General features: G+C 35.6%; 1 protein-coding gene across 3 annotated transcripts in view; it reads right to left on the bottom strand.

Moving 5' to 3' along the window:
* Galnt13 (polypeptide N-acetylgalactosaminyltransferase 13) overlaps positions 1 to 20,906 on the bottom strand; it is a 475,135-nt gene that overhangs the window by 35,522 nt on the left and 418,707 nt on the right. For 2 of the 3 annotated variants that reach the window (XM_041631593.1, XM_041631594.1), the window contains one exon: positions 11,958 to 12,056. The exons of the other annotated variant lie outside the window; for it this stretch is intronic. In XM_041631593.1, the coding sequence (XP_041487527.1) occupies positions 11,958 to 12,056 (99 nt within the window). The remainder of the gene's footprint in view (positions 1 to 11,957; positions 12,057 to 20,906) is intronic. 3 annotated transcript variants of the gene reach the window in all.

Below are 20,906 nucleotides of genomic sequence, written 5' to 3'. Positions count from 1 at the left end.
CACATGACCCCCCCCCCCCCCAAGTCTTCGTTTTCTGCAAGGTCTTTTGCTCAGGAACAGTTTTCTGCTCCTACACTAAGGCTACCCACCCAGAGCGGTGAAAGCCTACCTAAGGGGCAGGCCTCAAGGACCCCCCGGTAAGGGAGCACATGGACCTTCAGCCTGTGCGGCAGGATGTCCTGTGTTCTACTCGTCCCCACCCTGCCCCCCAAGTTCCCCTTTTTGTCCTCGGGTCATTGGACTACCAGGCATCCATGTTTTGGTGCTGCGGAATTCACCTGGATGGGAACGGTTCCTGCTTCTACACTGAAGAGATACACCCAGAGAGTCAATCACAGGAAAGACTGGACCAAGACACCAGGCCTCTCCTGGCTCCATTTGAAGGAAGAGATGGGAAGGCACCAATGCAAGAATTCCTCCAACAATTGAAAGGCAACATGACACCACCAGAATTCAGGGATCCCGAAATAAGAAGAATTGTACACCCTACTCCAGAAGAATTAGAAGAAATCGACTCAAAAGTGAACTATATGAAAATAATAGAGGACCTTAAACAGGAGGTGAAAAACTGCCATAAACAATTAGAGATTACAAACAAAAAGGTAGAGGAAATGAATAAATCGCTCAAAGACACGCAAGAAAACCAAGAGAAACAAGAAAAAGCAATCAAACAGGTTAGGGAAGCGGTTCAAGACTTGAAGAATGAAATGGAAGCAATGAAGAAAACACAAACCGAGAGAACGATGGAGATGGAAAACCTGGGTAAACGAACAGAAACAACAGAGACAAGTACTAACAACAGATTACAAGAGATAGAAGAAAGAATGTCAGACACTGAAGATACCATAGAGAAAATAAACACACTGATCAAAGAAAACAGCAAAACCAACAAATTCTCATCACAAAACATTCAGGAAATCTGGGACACAATAAAAAGACCAAACCTAAGAATAATTGGGATAGAAGAAGGAGAAGAAGTACAGCTCAACGGTCCAGAAAATATATTTAATAAAATTTTAGAAGAAAACTTTCCCAGCCTAAAGAAAGATATTTCTTTGAAGGTTCAAGAAGCATACAGAACACCGAAGAGACTGGACCAAAAAAAAAAAAAAACATCTCCTCGCCATATAATAATCAAAACACAAAACATACAGAATAAAGAAAGAATGTTAAGAGCTGCAAAGGAAAAGGGTCAAGTTACTTATAAGGGTAAACCTATCAGAATTACACCTGACTTCTCCATGGAAACCATGAAAGCCAGAAGGTCCTGGATAGATGTACTTCAGAAACTAAGAGACCATGGATGCAAGCCCAGACTACTATACCCAGCCAAGCTTTCGTTCACTATAAATGGAGAAAACAAAATCTTCCAGGATAAAAACAAATTTAAACAATACGGAGCCACAAATCCAGCCTTACAGAAAGTAATAGAAGGAAAATCACAAACCAAGGAGTCCAACAATGACCACAATAACTCAAACCTTCACCAGAACAACTCAAAGAAGGGAAACACACAAACTTTACTACTAAAAAAGTGACCGGAGTTAACAACCACTGGTCATTAATATCACTTAATGTCAATGGACTGAACTTACCTATAAAATAGCACAGGCAAAGAGATTGGATAAGAAAACATGATCCAACATTCTGCTGTTTACAAGAAACACACCTCAACCACAAAGACAGGCACCTACTCAGAGTAAAGGGCTGGGAAAAGGCTTAGCAAGCAAATGGACCTAAGAAACAAGCAGGTATGGCCATACTAATTTCTAACAAAGTTGACTTCAAACTTAAATCAATCAGAAAAGATAGAGAGGGACATTTTATACTCATAACAGGAACAATTCATCAGGATGAAGTCTCAATGCTGAATATCTATGCCCCTAATATAAAAGCACCCACATACGTAAAAGAAACATTACTAAAACTCAAGGCTGCCATCAAACGGCACACACAAATAGTAGGAGACTTCAACACACCTCTCTCACCAATGGACAGGTCAATCAGACAGAAACCTAATAGAGAATTAAGAGAACTATTGGAGGTAATGAATCAAATGGACTTAACAGACATCTATAGAACATTCCACCCAAATAGGAAAGAATATACCTTCTTCTCTGCAACTCATGGAACCTTCTCGAAAATTGACCACATACTCGGTAACAAAGCAAACTTCCACAGTTACAAAAAAATATTCATAACCTCCTGCATCTTATCAGACCACCATGGATTAAAGTTAGAATTCAACAACAATGCTACCCCCAGAAAGCCTACAAACTCATGGAAACTCAACAGTAAACCTATGAACCACACCTGGATCAAGGAAGAAATAAAGAAAGAAATCAAAGTCTTCCTTGAATTCAATGAAAATAAAGAAACAACCTATTCAAACTTATGGGACACTATGAAAGCAGTCCTAAGAGGAAAGTTCATAGCACTAAGTGCCCACTTAAAGAAAACAGAGAAAGTTCACATTGGAGACTTAACAGCCCACCTGAAAGCTCGAGAAAAAAAAAAAAAGAAGACTCACCTAGGAGGAGTAGAAGACTGGAAATAATCAAACTGAGGGAGGAAATCAACAAAATAGAAACACAGAAAACAATCCAAAGAATCAATGAAACACAAAGCTGATTTCTAGAGAAAATCAACAAAATTGATAAACCCCTATCCAAACTAATCCAACGGCAGAGAGAATATGCAAATTAATAAGATCAGAAATGAAAAGGGGGACATAACCATAGACACAGAGGAAATTCAAAGAATCATTAGATCTTACTACAAAAGCCTGTATAACACAAAACTGGAAAATGAAAAAGAAATGGACACGTTTTTAGATAAATACCATATACCAAAGTTAAACCAGGACCAGGTGAGCAATCTAAATAGACCTGTTAGTCGCGAAGAATAAGAAACTGTCATCAAAAACCTCCCTACCAAAAAAAGCGCAGGACCAGATGGTTTCAATGCGGAATTCTACCAGAACTTCCAAGAAGAGCTAATACCTATACTCCTTAATGTATTCCACAATATAGAAACAGAAGGGTCATTACCTAATTCCTTTTATGAAGCTACAGTCACTCTGATACCAAAACCACACAAAGACTCAAACAAGAAAGAGAATTACAGGCCAATCTCACTCATGTACATCGACGCAAAAATACTCAACAAAATACTGGCAAACCGTATCCAAGAACACATTAGAAAAATTATCCATTATGATCAAGTTGGCTTCATCCAAGAGATGCAGGGCTGGTTCAACATATGAAAATCTATCAATGTAATCTATCATATAAATAAACTGAAAGAAAAAAATCATATGATCATTTCATTAGATGCTGAAAAAGCTTTTGACAAAATTCAACATCCCTTTATGATAAAAGTCTTGGAGAGATTAGGGGATACAAGGGTCATACCTAAATATAATAAAAGCTATTTACAGCAAACCGACAGCTAACATCAAACTAAACGGAGAGAAACTCAAAGCCATCCCACTTAACTCAGGAACACGACAAAGCTGTCCACTCTCGCCATACCTCTTCAATATAGTGCTTGAAGTTTTAGCAATAGCAATAAGACAACATAAGGGGATCAAGGGGATTCGAATTGGGAAGGAAGAGGTTAAACTTTCATTATTTGCAGATGATATGATAGTGTACATAAGCGACCCCAAAAACTCCACCAAAGAACTCCTACAGCTGATAAACACCTTTAGTAACGTGGCAGGATACAAGATCAACTCCAAAAAATCAGTCACCCTCTTATACACAAAGGATATGGAAGCAGAGAGGGAAATCAGAGAAGCATCACCTTTCACGATAGCCACAAATAGCATAAAATATCTTGGGGTAACTCTAACCAAGGAAGTGAAAGATCTATTTGACAAGAACTTTAAGGAATTGAAGAAAGAAATTGAAGAGGATACCAGAAAGTGGAAAGATCTCCCTTGCTCTTGGATTGGGAGGATCAACATAGTAAAAATGGCAATTTTACCAAAGGCAATTTATTTAAAGATTCAATGCAATCCCCATCAAGGTCCCATCAAAATTCTTCACAGATCTTGAGAGAACAATAATCAACTTTATATGGAAAAACAAAAAACCCAGGATAGCCAAAACAATCCTATACAATAAAGGATTGTCTGGAGGCATTACCATCCCTGACTTCAAACTCTATTACAGAGCTACAATATTGAAAACAGCTTGGTATTGGTATAAAAACAGAGAAGTCGACCAATGGAATCGTATAGAAGACCCAGATTCTAACCCACAAACCTATGAACACCTCATTTTCGATAAAGGAGCTAAAAGTATACAATGGAAGAAAAAAAAGCATCTTCAACAAATGGTGCTGGCACAACTGGATGTCAACCTGTAGAAGAATGAAAATTGACCCATATCTTTCACCATGCACAAAACTCAAGTCCAAATGGATCAAAGACCTCAATATCAGTCTGAGCACACTGAACCTGATAGAAGAGAAATTGGGAGGTACCCTACAACAGATGGGCACAGGCGGTCGCTTCCTATGTATAACTCCAGCAGCACAGACATTAAGGGCAACATTGAATAAATGGGACCTACTAAAACTGAGAAGCTTCTGTAAAGCAAAGGACTCTGTCACTAAGACAAAAAGGCAACCCACTGACTGGGAGAAGATCTTCACCAACCCCGCAACAGACAAAGGTCTGATCTCCAAAATATATAAAGAAATCAAGAAACTAGACCGTAAAAGGCTAATCAACCCAATTAAAAAATGGGGCACTGATCGGAACAGAGAATTCTCAACAGAAGAAGTTCAAATAGCCAAAAGACACTTAAGGTCATGCTCAACCTCCTTAGCGATCAGGGAAATGCAAATCAAAACAACTTTGAGATATCATCTTACACCTGTCAGATTGGCTAAAATCAAAAACACCAATGATAGCCTCTGCTGGAGGGGTTGTGGAGGAAGGGGTTCCCTCATCCATTGCTGGTGGGAAGGCAAACTTGTGCAAACCACTTTGGAAAGCAGTGTTTCGGTTTCTCAGGAAATTCGGGATCAACCTACCCCTGGACCCAGCAATACCACTCTTGGGAATATACCCAAGTGATGCCCGATCATATGACAAGGGCATTTGTTCAACGATATTCATAGCAGCATTATTTATAATAGCCAAAACCTGGAAACAACCTAGATGTCCTTCAATGGAAGAATGGATGAAGAAAGTGTGGAATATATAACACATTAGAGTACTACTCAGTGGTAAAAAACAATGACTTCTCAAATTTTGCATGCAAATGGATGGAAATAGAAAATACTATCTTGAGTGAGGTAACCCAGACCCAAAAAGATGAACATGGGTTGTACTCACTCATAATTGGTTTCTAGCCTTAAATAAAGGTCAGTGAGTCTATAATTTGATATCCTAAAGAAGCTAAATAAGAAGGTGAACCCAAAGAAAAACATATAGCTATCCTCCTGCGTGGTGGAAGTAGACAATATTGCCAGGCAAAAAATCGGGATCTTAAGGGTGGGTGGGAGGGTGGTAAGGGGAGATGGGGAGAGAAAAGTGAGAAAGGTAGGATGGGGAGAACTTGGGACAACGGGATGATTGGGATAAAGGAAGGTTGGATAGGGGAGCAGGGAAGCACATATCTTAATTAAGGTAGCCATCTTAAGGTTGGGAAGAGACTTGGACCTAGAGGGGCTTCCAGGTGCCCAAGGCAAGGTAACCAATTAGTTCCTGGGGCAGCTGAAGATAGGGAATCTGAAATGATCCTATCCTATAGCCATACTGATGAATATTTTGCATATCACCATAGAACCTTCATCTGGCGATGGATGGAGATAGAGACAGAGACCCACACTGGAGCACTGGACTGAGCTCCCAAAGTCCCAATGAGGAGCAGAAGGAGGGAGAAGTTGAGCAAGGAAGTCAGTACCAAGAGGGGTGCACCCACCGACGGAGACAGTGGGGCTGATCTATTGTGAGCTCACCAAGGCCAGCTGGACTGTGACTGAAAAAGCAGGGGATAAAACCGGACTCTCTGAATATGGCGGACAATGATGGCTGCTGAGAAGCCAAGTACAAAGGCACTGGGTTTTGATCCTTCTTTGTGTTCTGGCTTTGTGGGAGCCTAGCCAGTTTGGATGTTCACCTTCCTAGGTGAAGGGAGGGGGGAGGACTTTGGACTTTCCACAGGGCAGGGAACCCTGACTGCTCTTCAGACTTGAGAGGGAGAGGGAGAGGAGTGGGGGGAGGGGGAGAGGAGTGGGAGGACGGGAGGAGGCGGAAATTTTTTTTCTCAATAATAAAAGAAAAAAATAAGTAAAGTAATGAAATGAAGGACATGAAAGTTAAACTACATGTACAGTTTAATATATATGTAATATATGTTATATATACACATATATCAAATATACGGTTATTGAAGAATATAACAAAGATCTGTAAGCTTCCTACCAAAAAAGTCATAAGGTAAAATGTTAATGAAATGACTAATATTCTTTATCATCAGGGAAATGCAAATCAAAACTTTGAGATTTCTTCTTACACCCATCAGAGTTGTCAAGATAATAAAACAAATGACATTTGACAATGACAGGGAGTAAAGGAAACTCTCATCCATTGCTGTTAGGCGTGTAAACATCTACAGCTACTATGGAAATCAGTGTGGTGGTTCATCAGAAATATAGAAACTAATCTACCTCAATACCCAGCTCTACCACTCTTGGGCATATACCAAGACTCTATATCCTAATACAGAAACATTTGTTCAACCACATTCATTGCTATTCTATTTGTGATAGCCAGAAACTTGGAAATATAATAGATATCTGTCAACAAATAAATGGGTAAAGAAAACATGGTATGTTTACACAATGGAATATTACTAAGCCATTAAAAATGAAATAATGAAGTTTGTAGATAAATGACTGGCCTTGAAAAAATCAAGGAGGAGGAGGAGGGAAATGGGAGGCAGGGAGGAGGCAGAAATTGTTTAAACAAAAAAAGAAAAAGAAAAAGAAAAAAATCATTCTGGGTAAGTTAACCCAGATCCAAAAAGAGAGTATAGTATTTGCTTATATGTAGATGCTGGCTGTTAAGCTTTCAAAAGCAGACTACAACACATATAAGCACAGAGGTTAAATATAGAATAAGGGACTAAAATGGAGGATTGTATCACCCTAGGGGGAAAGAAAAGAGAAGAGATAGTTAGCAATGGATGTGGGGATATGGGGATATGGGAACAGGCGGATCAAATGAGAGAGGAAGAGAAGAGGGAAAATATGAGGTAGGACAGCTAAAACTGAAGTTCATTTGATGGGTTATAAGAAAATAATACAGTAGAATGTTTCTGTAAGGACCAGCTTTCAGCAGTCCAGAGAAACTGGAGAGGAGATGTGGATAGGAAACCACTAGAACAGATGCCCAGACACACAAGTGATCTTTGTATCTGAGGTCTAAAACTTGATTCTTCAGTTTATTTTTCTGCCGGTTGCTCCTATTCTGTTCTTTATCTGTTCTGTTCTTCCACCCTTGTGTTTCCCTTCTTTCTCGTTTTGTTTCTCACTTACAGATTATGTACTCAAGCAATATAAAAATTACAATGTGGCTACATTCTATTTTTCAAGTAAATTTTTGTAATGAATACAAGCAAAAACAACATATTTCTCATTTTCCTCAGATGATTAAACATTTTACATATTAATTTTCCTTATATGATTAAACATTTTACATTTTAAAGATGAAAATCACATTATTATAAAGACCCAAATACATTCATTGCTAAGCAACTTGCTATGCATTAAAGAAGTGTAAGCAAGCAAGGTGTTTTTCTCAGCCGGTTCTTTTACTGTCAGGCTGCATTTTGTTGTTAAAAAAGAAAGGATCAATCATTTTTTATTATTTATCTCAGCAGGAAATCGTATAAAAATCTTAAAAAGAAACATAAATCTAATTTTTTATATATGAAAAAGTCAGCCATTTCTATTTTAAAACTTCAGGGTATATACCCACTCATCAACAGTTTATTTTTTATTAAACCATATCAGGAAGCTGAGGGCAGAAATGGGTACAAGGAATTAGTCACAACCTTAGATCACCAGCCAGTTCTGGGAAGAAAGGTTTGTCAGTCAGCAATTGCGAGGTGGTTGTTTGTTTCCCCTGACCTCAACAAGTCCCTGGCTCAACAATTTAAAAACTGCCTTTCTAAACTTTATATTGTTCCCCAAGATTTTATATCCCAAAGCCATTAACAAAGACATGTTAACCTAACCTTACTACCAATCTACCTGTATGAATTCTTTCTAAGGGGGGCTGAATCATCAACCTGCTTCAGCAACAACACTTGGAAAAAGTTAATCACTATTACTATGAGTACCAGTAATATTGTCCAGGCAGAACTTAGAAAACCCCTGTGAGTTTTCACACAATTCATAGATTATGAGGACATGGGGATCACAAGAGCAACAAGCAGAGATATGCTCAACAACAGCATGAAGTTCCCAGGACCTGCAGTGCTCGATACTCTGCCTCTCCAAGGCTCACTGACTTCAGACTGACAGGTTGGAAACCTGCATAAGACCCTTTGAATATGGGTGACAGTCGGCTTCAGAAGGAATCTCACTATTAAAAGTTGTGGCCTTGTTGGAGTGTGTCACTTTGGGGATATGCTCAAGGTCTCAGATATGATCAAGCCATAGCCAGTAGCTCAGTTTAGTTACTATTGCCTGCAAAATGTAGATCTTTCAGCGAACTCTACAGTCCATCGTCTGCCTGCACTCCACCATGTCCCGCTATGATGATAATAGACTGAATCTCTGAAACGGTAAGCTTCCCCCTCAATTAAATGTTTTCCTTTATAAGGGTTGCCATGGTTATGGTGTCTCTTCTCAGCAATAGAAAGAACATGTGCAGTCATTATAGAAATGAATATGGTGATTCACCAAAAATATTTTTAAAAGAAAATTTACCCTATGATCTAGCTATAATACTCCTGGGTATAAATTCAACGGAGTCCAAGTCACCATTCCAAAGACATATTGGTGCAAGCATGTTTGCTGCTGCGCTACTCTCAAAAGCTATGGTATAGAACCAGCTAGATACCACCAGTAGATTTATCACTAAAGGAAGTGTGGTACATATGTACAATAAATTTCTTATTTACCTGTAAAGCAGAATGAAATTATGTTATTTGAAGGAAGATGGAACTGAAGATCTTTATGAGCAGCAAAATACTTCAAACTCATAATGTCAAATACTGCAGATTTTCTTTCATGTGTAATATGTGGTTTAAATTTATACATGCCTTATGCATGTGTGTGAGTCTACGACATGAATTAAAATGGCATCTACTAATGGTGGAAAGAGTTCTAAAAGAAGAAGGAGGGAGCAAGAAACTTCAGAGGAAGTTAAAAAAACATGAAATTAAAGTAAGGTATTAAGAGTAGAAATGGGACTAGTCAGTGTAGGAGAGTTGTGGCAGAGGACAGTGGGCATACAAATAACAGCAAAGTATAGGTTTTAATGCGCAAATAATTAAAAACATCAATGCAATCCTATTATTTTGTACAATAACTTAAAGTTAGTGTAAAATAGTTCAATCATCAAAATTATTGAGAAAAGTGGTATAGCTAACATATCCTTATCCACAAACAAATGACTTGTTTAAGAAATGCAGCTAAGTGAACATGGTTTATGGTGGGTCAAGCCTGTATTACCATCACAAAAGAGATGAAGGCAGGAAGACCAAGATGTCAAGGCCAATGTCAGTTATGTAAGAAGAGCAAGGCCTGCCTGGGCTACAGGAGACCTATTAAAAACAAACCACTAAGGAAACTCCATAGAAGTGAAAATATTGGGGTTTGTTATGACTTATGTATAAAGCAGGATGGAGAGTATGAATATCTCTATTGGCTGGAGGTTACTTGTAAAAATTCACAAGTAGATAACTATAAAAAATTGATGTTGTTTCCATAGCAACATAAAACAATAAAACAGGAAAACAGAAAGGATAAATCAGAATAACATCCTAAATATGCTCTTTTCTGAAAGTAAGGAACTGAAAAATTAAATAACTTAGAAATACTGAATTTCATCAATTCAAAAACCATCATCATAAAAAAATCATCACCATAGAGGTTTATATATGGTTTAACTGTTTTATACTATCCAGTTTTTAGAATAAAAGAAAAATTTCTGAAAACTGAGCAATACTAAAGGATAAGGGCATATTTCTCTTGCTTTTAACGTAAGTCTCCGAATGATACTTTGTTTTTCAAATTATTAAATTATTTTTTGATATTATAATTTATTACATCATTTTCTCTCATATTTTCCTCCCTCCAAGTCCTCTCGTATATCTCCCCTTGCTCTTTCAAATTCATGTCCTCCTTCTTCTTTAAATGTTATTACATACATTTTTGTGTATATGTGTATATTATGTATATGTCTACACATAAACATACATAAATATACACACATATTTTTTTTCTAAATATGTGAATACAATCTTCCCTGTCTAAACAATAACACTAGGAAGTACATATTTTTATGGGTGATCGCAACTGGTTATGTAATGCCAACTGTTTTTCACTTTGAAAGGGAGATATTTGAGAACATAACTGGAATAATGGAATAATGATGAAGACAATCTCATCAGGCCAAAATGAACTGAGCATTCTGTATGCACCATGCTACCTTAGTTGGATTATGAATCATGTGACTTAATATGAAAAATTAATTTTTTTCTTTATTTTGTAAGTAATCAAGAATTACTTAGTTATTTGTATTGATTGCTTTGTAGATTAAAAGATTCTGAAATAAGTATATATGTACGTTTATAAACGTTACTAAGTACTTATGTAAGTATACCTATATTGGCTTGATTTCTATTTGTCATTAAGTTTATAAGGAAGAGATGATAGAATAACAGGAGTCTTTGTACAGTTTTTAACAGTAATTTTTCATAAATTGTTTTTACATTATCTTCCAAATGCAATAAACTAGGAACTTGAATTTAAGTATCTTCTTACTAGAACTGAAACTTTGAAACACACTAATTAGGGTTTTAATGTTTTTGTTTTGTTTTTAAGGGAGAAAGTTCCTTTTCACATTTTTGAGTGTATCATGCAAGCTTTCTGTGAAGCAAACTCCCACATTCCACTGCACTGGATAGACATTGACACATGATAGACAGAATGGCTGTTGCAACCTCAATTCACTTGGCCCACAAATGTTACCACTGACACAGAACTTCTTGTTCTACATCAGCTTCTGTAGACAGCTTGCTTACTGACTATTTGCTGTTTCAGGTTCAGTGTTGTGATTATCATTTCCAGGAAAACTAAAGTTGGCTTCCTAAGGTAACGCATCAGGACGCTACAGTACAGGTACTCACAAACAAGTGGACTCTTGATGTCTCTCCCAGAGAAACTTTCCAGTGCTCAAGGTGAAGGTAAAGTTCCTCCTTGTTCTCTGGTAGGTTTCTGATAATTAATTGGATTGCCACTCAGGAAATCCATCCTAGATTTCAGTCTGCTCCAGTGCTGACCATACACATTCAAATTTTATTGAAATTCAATAACTCTTAGAATTTCTTATATACATAATAATTAACAGAACAAAATACAGAATAATCACCACAGGGAACACTGCAATTGTAAAATCATTGTTTTCTTATGCAGTTAATAGCAAATCAAAGCACAGGAATTTAAATAATTCGTGATAAAATGAGATGCTCAAGTATTCTGATTGTCTTCATTCAATGTAGGTTTATTTTAAGTTTTAACCTTTTCCACTGAATTCTGCATTGCTGTTTTAAGATAGCTGGACAATGAGATAGGCATACTTAGTTGTTGATTGGAATGACCATTCACTTATTATTGGCATGTAAACCAGGGCAGATGCTGATTATCTTAATAGTAACCTTTCTCTTGTACACCTAAATAAGGAGCTAAAGCAAAAGACTGTGTACCTGGTTACCTCCCATGCCATGGCAGTTGAATATACCCACTTTCTCATTTTCTTTGCGGCCCATGTTGTCTAAGCATTGATTGGTTTCAACATTTCTTATCTAAAGAAAACACACACAAAAATGAAAGTGTCAAACACATTCAAATACTTAAGTCATAAACTTATTCTGATACAAAGTGTTAACTAAATGATACAAGTTTGCTAGAAAAATCCCCAGAAATGTGTTTTGGTTTTCTTTGTTTGTTTGTTGTTGTTTTGTTGGTTTTTTTTCTTTTTTTTTTTTTGAGACAGTATTTCTCTGTAACTTTGGATCATGTCCTGGAACTCATTCTGTGGAGCAGGCTGGCCCTAAACTCAGAGAGATCTGCCTGCTTTTGCCTCCGGAGTGCTGGGATGAAAGGCAAGTGACACACCACCCAGCTAGGAATGTGCTTTAAGTATTATTTTATATTAAGTATTTAAATATTGGAATTGGAAAAATGTTGGTTCTAAAATTAGTACCTAATCAAGAAATGAAGGACATTCTCTCTACATAAGTTATTAAAATCTTTTTACTTTTTTTTGTTTTGTTTTGTTTTGTTTTTTGAGACAGGGTTTTTCTGTGGCTTTGGAGCCTGTCCTGGAACTAGCTCTGTAGACCAGATTGGCCTCGAACTCACAGAGATCCGCCTGCCTCTGCCTCCCAAGTGCTGGGATTAAAGGCGTGCACCACCACCGCCTGGCTTAAAATCTTTTAAACATTAAGATATTCTGAAATTCCATCCAGATAACTAATTGATTCTTAAAATCCTATAGAATACAAGAAAAATGGCAATAAATTGGACTTGTACTTGAGGTTGTAATTTTAGATTTCTGTATGTTCTATATAGTTAAATAATTAAAATTAATTACATTACTTTTTTTCTGTGACCTATGACCAATTTGTACATCTTTTTTTAATTACTATGCTAGAAAGTTTTTAATCCTTAAAAACACTGTTATAGGCTAAATGTCATTTCATGTTGCAAATTTTTCAAAAGTAAGATAAAGTTACCAATTGTAGACATAGTTTACTGGTTTATAATCAAACATTACATTAGTCCCATAATTGATATAAAGATAACACACATAATATAAATTAAAAAAAACAATTTCTTGATGTTAAAGATGATAGGATTTTTAAATCAAGCATAAATTGTTATAAAACAAGCGGAGGTTGTCATTAAATGGGAGAAACACCTATGTTAAATGAAGCATTTATAAATCATTTTCTTTAGTCACCACCCAAGTACTTATTTAAATTTATCTACTCTGATTCTGAGAATTTCTACATGGTTATTATACATTGGCGAAAAATCTCTTCATTTCTTTCCAATTAATGAAATTAGAGATGTTCAATATAATTTTTAGATGACAGAGTAAACATATATAATTCAATTTTCCTATTTTGCAAAAATTATTGTTAAATCGTGCTTCCCGGGGGTGCAAAAAAATCCTTTGATTGGCAGTAAGACTTCAATGAGGAAATATGAACAGTCTTAATCGCACTGGGTAAGATTAGTAAGTGGCTAAAATTCTCAAGCCCTCATTCATTGGGTCGAAATTTAGTTCAGAATTATAGACACCTTCATCAAGAGATCTAGGCAGTAACACCAATAGACGGGGCAGAGTACATTGTGATCATTGTACTGAAAGCATTTGGGCTTCCAGAATTACACCCAAATGGTGGCTCACGGTTAGGTGGTATTTTCAATCTGTTTCAAGTTATTTAATAATTGATTGCATTAGAAGATCATTTTCACAATCAGCACATGTACAATTATTAGGAAGGCAATAATTGATAGAATGTATAGTAAATAGGTCTGTGTGCAATTCACATATTCCAATAAATCATACTCTATATGGTTGAGTTATAACATCATACCTCTTGCTAAATTGTCATTGAGGGTAGATCTCTACAAGGTCCATGACATTTGAATAGATACAAGATAAAGTCACAGTGTTATGTGTAAAGTCATTTGTAAGGCTTTGTATCTCTGTTTGACAATAAAAATCTCAAAGCATTTCTTCCCCAGTGTATAATCTGATGGCATAATTTAAAGGAGCATTAATTAGGCACTTGTCATTTGATTCTGAGAAATTATGTTCAGAATTTTAAGACGCCTCCAAGTCTGGGACAGGGAAAGTATTTGAATGCCTATTTTAATTTAGGTATGTGATGTTTTTACTTCTGAACTCATTATAATAAAATTATTTTTTACAATAATAAAAAACAAATGCCAAAATATATTGCCCTTAGTAACACTTTATTATTGATCTACATTTATGATATATAAACTTATATATCATATATATATATGTATATATTCCGTTTTTTGAAATCTTTTATGAATTTGGTGACTAAATCAAGAAACATTAAGAAAGTTTACATCTTATATAAAGCACTGTTTGGTGTATGAGAATACAGCACTGAACAAAGAGAACATACTTTCTTTCATTGTGTAGCTTACATTTAAGCATAAAATAAAGCAATAAAATCATATTAAAATATGTCAAAATATTAATATATCTCATGGGAAAGTAGAATTAACTCTTCCTAAGAATGAGTTCCCTATTTAGTTATTCAACACAAAATATTTAGCCCTGAAGTTATATACCCATAAGTCAGAGTCAACAGATTCACTATTCTGTATGCATAGATTTATGCAAATGTGTGTAATAATAATAACCAAAGAAAAGAGGCCATCAGTCTAAAAGGGCCTGGGGGAGAGATGGGTGGAGTTAGAGTGAAGAAGTAGAAGCAATATAATATAATATAATATTATATTTTACTTTAAGACATTAATTTAAAAGGCCTCCTTTTAAATGCAAAGCACAGGGAGAAAAAAGTGATGCAAATGTCCTCTCTAAAAAAGAACTGGGAAAAAAAACGATTTAGTTTTGTAACAGAGCAGTCTCAATTCCATCTATGCAAGAGCAACCCAGACAAGAGAATAGCAGACAGATGCCCACTGGAGTTACAAAATACTGGAATAATGGATTAGCAACTCTGGCCATGGAGCAGAGAGCAAGGAGCAGGCTACATAAGTATCCAAGACTAAATGATGTCATCAATCCTGTGTTCTCATTACAGCTATTCACAGTAATACATTACTGTGGCTGCTGAAAGTGGGTTAGAGACAGGACAGGGAACCAGAAAACAAGTATGGAGCCTTTTCCATCATGTTGAGGAGAGAGACGTTATTTTGGGTGGTAAAAGATAACAGTGGAGATCAGAAGCTAATTTTGGTATACTTTTTTTTTCAGATGGGTCCAGAAGAAATTTCAGGTAGTTTTTATATGAGCCAAAAAATAAAATAGACATCACAAACTTGGTGTTTCTTATGATAGAAAATTTGGTATATAATGTTCTTTCTTCATATTAAAGATTCAATTTTCAGTACTGGATCCTTGAATTACTCGCAATAATGTTCATTTTACTTCATTAGGTTGATTTTGATATTTAGGAAATATAGCTCTGTGTGTTGTTTATTATCATACATGTCTCTCAATTTTATCAAAGTTTTAAAATTTCCTTGTCATTTTAATATTACCTCCTTTACTACCCTTAAAATTACAATGGGTTTTTCAGTTGAGATTATGGATCATGTGTTCTCAGTTGTTAAATAATTATTTCTGAAAATATTTACTCTTTAATTTCTGATATTTTTTATATTTTTGTGATGCATCTTCAAGTTTTGCTAAATTTGAAAGTTATTGTTCTTTTCTATATTACAGTTCACATCACTTATTTTACACTTTAGTTTCTTTTACATAATAAGTTTGCATCTAGAATTTCCATCTATTTGCTTATAATGACATATACAGCTGTTTAGCATTCATCCTTTTGTATAAATTGTTTTCTTTGCCTGACTTCTCTTCTCTTTAACGTTTAAGTGGGAAGGTTGATCAGGGTTCCTTTTTCTGCTTCGCAGAGATTTTTCTTCTCTGTATTTCAAAGATTGTTTATTAAAAGGCCTCTACTGTTTCTTTTTTAACCTCTTAGTTTTGCTTACCTTTTCTATTTTTCTTTCTTTCTTTTTTCTGGGAGCCTCTCATTTTAGTTTCCTCTTTGTCCTTTCCTCCTAGATTCTGGCTGTATTCTCTGATTTCTCTTAAAAGGGAGACTGAAAGTGAGTTTCAAGCATCCCCGGGTGCCAGAATGTTGAAGCGCTTCAGAACATAGAGTGGAGAGCTCATCTGTGTGCAAAAGGCCCTTCCCAGTTTCAGCTACTATTTTTTAATTCATGGGAAATAATTTCTCATCAAAAACTGCTCGACTTAGGAATTATCCTGACTTAATCTCTACCTGACCCCTCATCTCTTCTCCCTGTTCTGTCTGCAAAGATGACAAAGTCATGCCAGTGATACGTTTGTTGCCTCCTATTTTGGGGTGTGCATTTACCTCAATATCTCATTTTGTTGTCAATGTTACATCATCTTTTCTGTTCTTTTCTCTTTTGTTTTTCCCTTCTATTTCTCATTTTTAGTCCACACGTTGGTGTTCTTTTTTTTTTAAAGTTAGATGATGTCATTTCGAAAGAATTCCAGAATAGATCAATTTTTATTAGTAGAAGGCTGTCCTATTTTTGAAGTTACAACCATGTTTTTGGCTTCTTAACTTATATGCAAGTAGTATTACTTGTCCTCCAGAATGTAGCACAAAGTGACTTTTGTATCTGAAATAAAGTGAAGTCTGTCAAGCTGGCTAGATAGATACTAAAGCTGGAAAAGTAGAAAAAGATATAGATGTGTGGTTAGAAAACTTGTCAGAATGAACTTAGATAAATGTCTGAAGGACCTAATCAGTCTCTAATCTGTGCACACTTACAGAAGCTGAAGCTAAACCTTTATATTGGTTTATAAAGTCAGCACCACCTCTACCATAACAAAAATTCCTTACTTTCATGTAACAACATATTACATATTGTTTTCACTTTTTCCCTTCTGTCTTTGTCACTTTGTCAAAAATACCTAAACAACATTATATAAAGGGGAAAAGATGGTTTGGTTTTCACAGATGGATTCAGGGGTTGTATTCCACCATGGTAGAGCAGGTGTGGATGATTTGAACAGCTAGAACACGGCAGCCAAGAAACAGAGAGAACACCTATACTGCATCCTTCTTCCTTTTGTTCTTTCATTCTATCATCCTTCCCCAGCTCGTGACTGAAGCACTCTACACTTAGGGAAGGTGTTCTTTTTTACCCTATTCTTTATAGAGATAAACTGTACAGACAAACCCAGAGGTGTGCTTCATTAATCTACTGGTAACCTTTAAATCCAATCAAGTTTGAAAATCAAGATTTATTTCCCATTATGCCAATGAAATGATAAACATTGAACTAGCATTTCCACAAGTAATAAATGTAGTTATTTAATGAAGCTGGGAAATGCCAGTTGTGACTTTCAAATAAGTGAGTATTATAAAACAGACCTGGACAGGCAAGAAAAGTGTTGGTATCGATCAGAGGCAATGAAAGACCATGATTATAATTATAGAATAGTTATAATTTCAGAAATCATCTAATTGCAGAGTTTGGAGACCAGTTATGATGACTAACCACAAGGCCAGTAAGATGGTTCAGCCAATAAAGGCATTTACCTTCAATCCTGAATAACTAAATTCTATTATTGGGACCTACTAGGTGTAAGAAGATAATAAACTCCTAGACGTTTCCCTCTGACCTATATAGACATACTGTAGTGTACATATGAGATTTTAAAACCAAAAACACACTAACAACTTGGTACACAGTCAAATGTGGGCTCCTAAATGGCATCATTGGAAAAAAAGTAGACAAGGTACTGACCTGTCACTGGTGTCAGTCTTAGCAAATGGCAATCAACCTGTAAATAACTTAAACTACTAAGAATCTCATTTACATGTGTTACATGCCCTACATCAAAATATCCAGAGCACTGTGGGAGTTTGGAGGTCTAGCAATTCTTTGATTTATTTTCTATGCTGTGATACAGCATTTACTACATAACATAAGACCAAAACAGTTCTAATTTTAATTGGTTATCTGCTTTGAGGTTTCTTTGTTTACACATAATCTTTTGTGCCTTGGAAATAATTCTTAAGGATATAAATGAGAGTATTGTCTTTCACTTAATGTTGATGCTGGAAGTCAGAAAGCCACTGCACAGTTTCTGCTGCACACCAGAAGAACTCTTAGAAGTAATTAGCTTTTATTCCCTTTGCTGGATTTCCAAGAGGGGAGTTTACACTAATCTAAAAATAGAGGGATTGTCCCCACCCAATCAATCAATCTTTACATTTAAAATCGCCACCCTAAAAATAAAGAATAACATTATTTACACTAGAAAAAGAACTTTGGAAAAATTTAATCACAACAGCACATTTATCCTTTAATTGGGCTTCATCAACTTACCAAATATTTATACTGGCTCTGTATTGTAATGTCAATAATATATGGGCTATATTGCATACATATTAATTATGATGTATATCTGTTAATTTGAGTGGTTCAGAAGGATAAGAATTTGTTTATTTAACAAGTCCTATCTTACTTTGTTAAAATCTCAAACTGTTTATGGTTTATTGCAGTTGCTTGTATCAATATCTAACTAAAAATTAAATTGGAGTGAATTCTATTCAAAATTAATAGAAAAATGCAATATTTCACCTAGATATGTACTCATTTATTCTGGATGAAAATTGGCTTCTGGGTCTCCAAGATTTTGAAATTAAAGCATAGAGAGAGAACACCCACATTTGTGTGTCTGACCTAGAATTAGATGCTAATTTACTGGTTATCCTATTAAAGGGTCAAAAAGACTGTGAATCTATAAATAAATCTGATTACCAGGGATGTTAAGGCTTTAAGCATTTTAGCTTCCACTCTTTTTACTAACAGAATTTATCTATAATCCTTGCAGCCTCACAGCTTTGCAGATGTCTAATTTTATCTATTTAAGTTTGCTCTTCAAAAATATTTAAGAAATATAATAGCATGTATATAAGGGCATTAACTAGCTGACGTGGTTAAAGAGGAAAAGTGCCAAGGTCAACTGCACAATACAAAGTGCAGAGACCAATGCCAAAACCTGTCCAGGCGGCATGCAGATGGAAATTATTAGTACCTAGGGTTAAGTCACTTGGCTCCACAAATCCTACTTTTCATCTCTTTAACCTTGGAGAGTCCTTTGTTCCAAATATCACAATATATATATATAGAATACTACCCTGTCAGAGCTTAAAATTTTGGGCCAACATACTGTTTTAGAAGGTTATTTATTTAAATCTGTGGAGGAATTAGTCCTTATATTTAGAACACCTGAACCTGTTAGGTTACAGCTACATAAGATAAAGGGCTTCTTAAGAAAGCATTTAATACTGGAAAGGGCGCAGACTCCTCATTCCATTAGGGCTGCTTACTGAGTCTAAAAGGCACATGCTTCATTAAGTTATTTAAAGGTCTGAGTTCAAAGCAATTCCACATCTTTTTACTTCTGACTGTCATTTGTACTTAATTTGTGAGCAGAGTAAAGTAACATTTCAATTATCCAAGTAGATGTAAACATCAGACCATAAAGTAAAGATGTCTGACATCAATAAGTTTACTCATGTTGATTTCAGTGTTGATACATAATAATCATCAAACAGAATGAAGAAAGCTCTAAAGAAAAAAATGATTGATGGAGAAATGTTTGCTCTTATCCAGAGAACAACATTAAATATATGGACCTTTATTAAAAAACTGCGTAAACTCTTAAATGATTAAAAGGTCAGTAGAAATTAAGGGAGAAGTACATGGTGATTAGATTAAAATATAATTTGATAACAAGTAGCTTCTACATTAGACACTTTGGAATGCTTTTAGGGAGAAAGTCCCTTCTTGTGGAATGAAAGACATGACAGACAGTAAGACAGAAAAAGCCTCAAACCATGACTTTTGCCCATTAGCAGTTTAACACTAACTCATTATCAAGATGTCCATCTTAAATTATGTATACATGGTTAAGCAAAAATTGAATTGAAGAGAGCTTGCTGAATTAGCCTTTCTGTTTCCATGGATACAAATGCTGTGTTGGATTTATTTGGAGCCTGGTTTTAAAATGGAAAACTACAGTACATTAATATCCCAGGAAGCTCAAAACAATATATCTCAAAGATGTTTTAAACTTATTGGTTGTTTGAGTAGAACCATGGAAAGTTGCATAGCTCATGTGGGGCGCTTTTGATTTCCACTGTTTTCCTTTGCCTGTTTGATTTCCTCTTGACACCCTTACGTCCTCTCAATTTCAGTAGAGCGACTCTACAGTAAGGAGTTTAGTTTGTTTTTAATTTAGCTTTGCATTCTTAGCACAAGAAACAGGTCTCAGATTTTATTTAATAATAATATTTTACTGGATAGAAAATAAAAGTTATTTTCTTTTATAACTTATAACAAAAGCATGGGCTATAGTGCTAGACTAACAGGTATTAGAATCCTGACTTCAATAATTAACTTGCACCAATCCCATGTGACAGTTTCTTCATAAACTAGAAAAAAAAGACCCAACTGAGGAAAATATTGTCATTAAAAAATAGTACAATTAATGGAAACTACTTGCAGCAGTATCAACACAGTGACAAATCAGCTTTACTGTTGTTTCCTCCCAGACACTCTAGGAGACACTCTGGCATAGGTATTCAGCACCACCTACTGCAGAAACTATGAGCCTTAAGAGATAAGAACCTTACATTGATTTCAAATGATACTATGAATCTTAGGTGATATGAGCCTTATGTTGATTGACTTGAGGTCTTGGGACTTTTCTCAATCTATTTATGCCACCTTATTCTATGTACGTTGCAAAGATCCCTCAAATCAACCTCTGAAATTTTTGGAGAATATTTTTGTATTTAGTGTAGGCCCTTGATTTATTTCAGAAGATTGATCCTTCAAACTTAGTACACTAT

The sequence above is a fragment of the Microtus oregoni genome, unplaced genomic scaffold, assembly GCF_018167655.1.
Source record: "Microtus oregoni isolate MIOR12 unplaced genomic scaffold, Mior012 000037F_ref0000500, whole genome shotgun sequence".
In the NCBI taxonomy this organism is placed as follows: domain Eukaryota; kingdom Metazoa; phylum Chordata; class Mammalia; order Rodentia; family Cricetidae; genus Microtus; species Microtus oregoni.
Note: the sequence above shows the minus strand (reverse complement) of the source record. Positions and strands in the feature narration are given on the sequence as shown.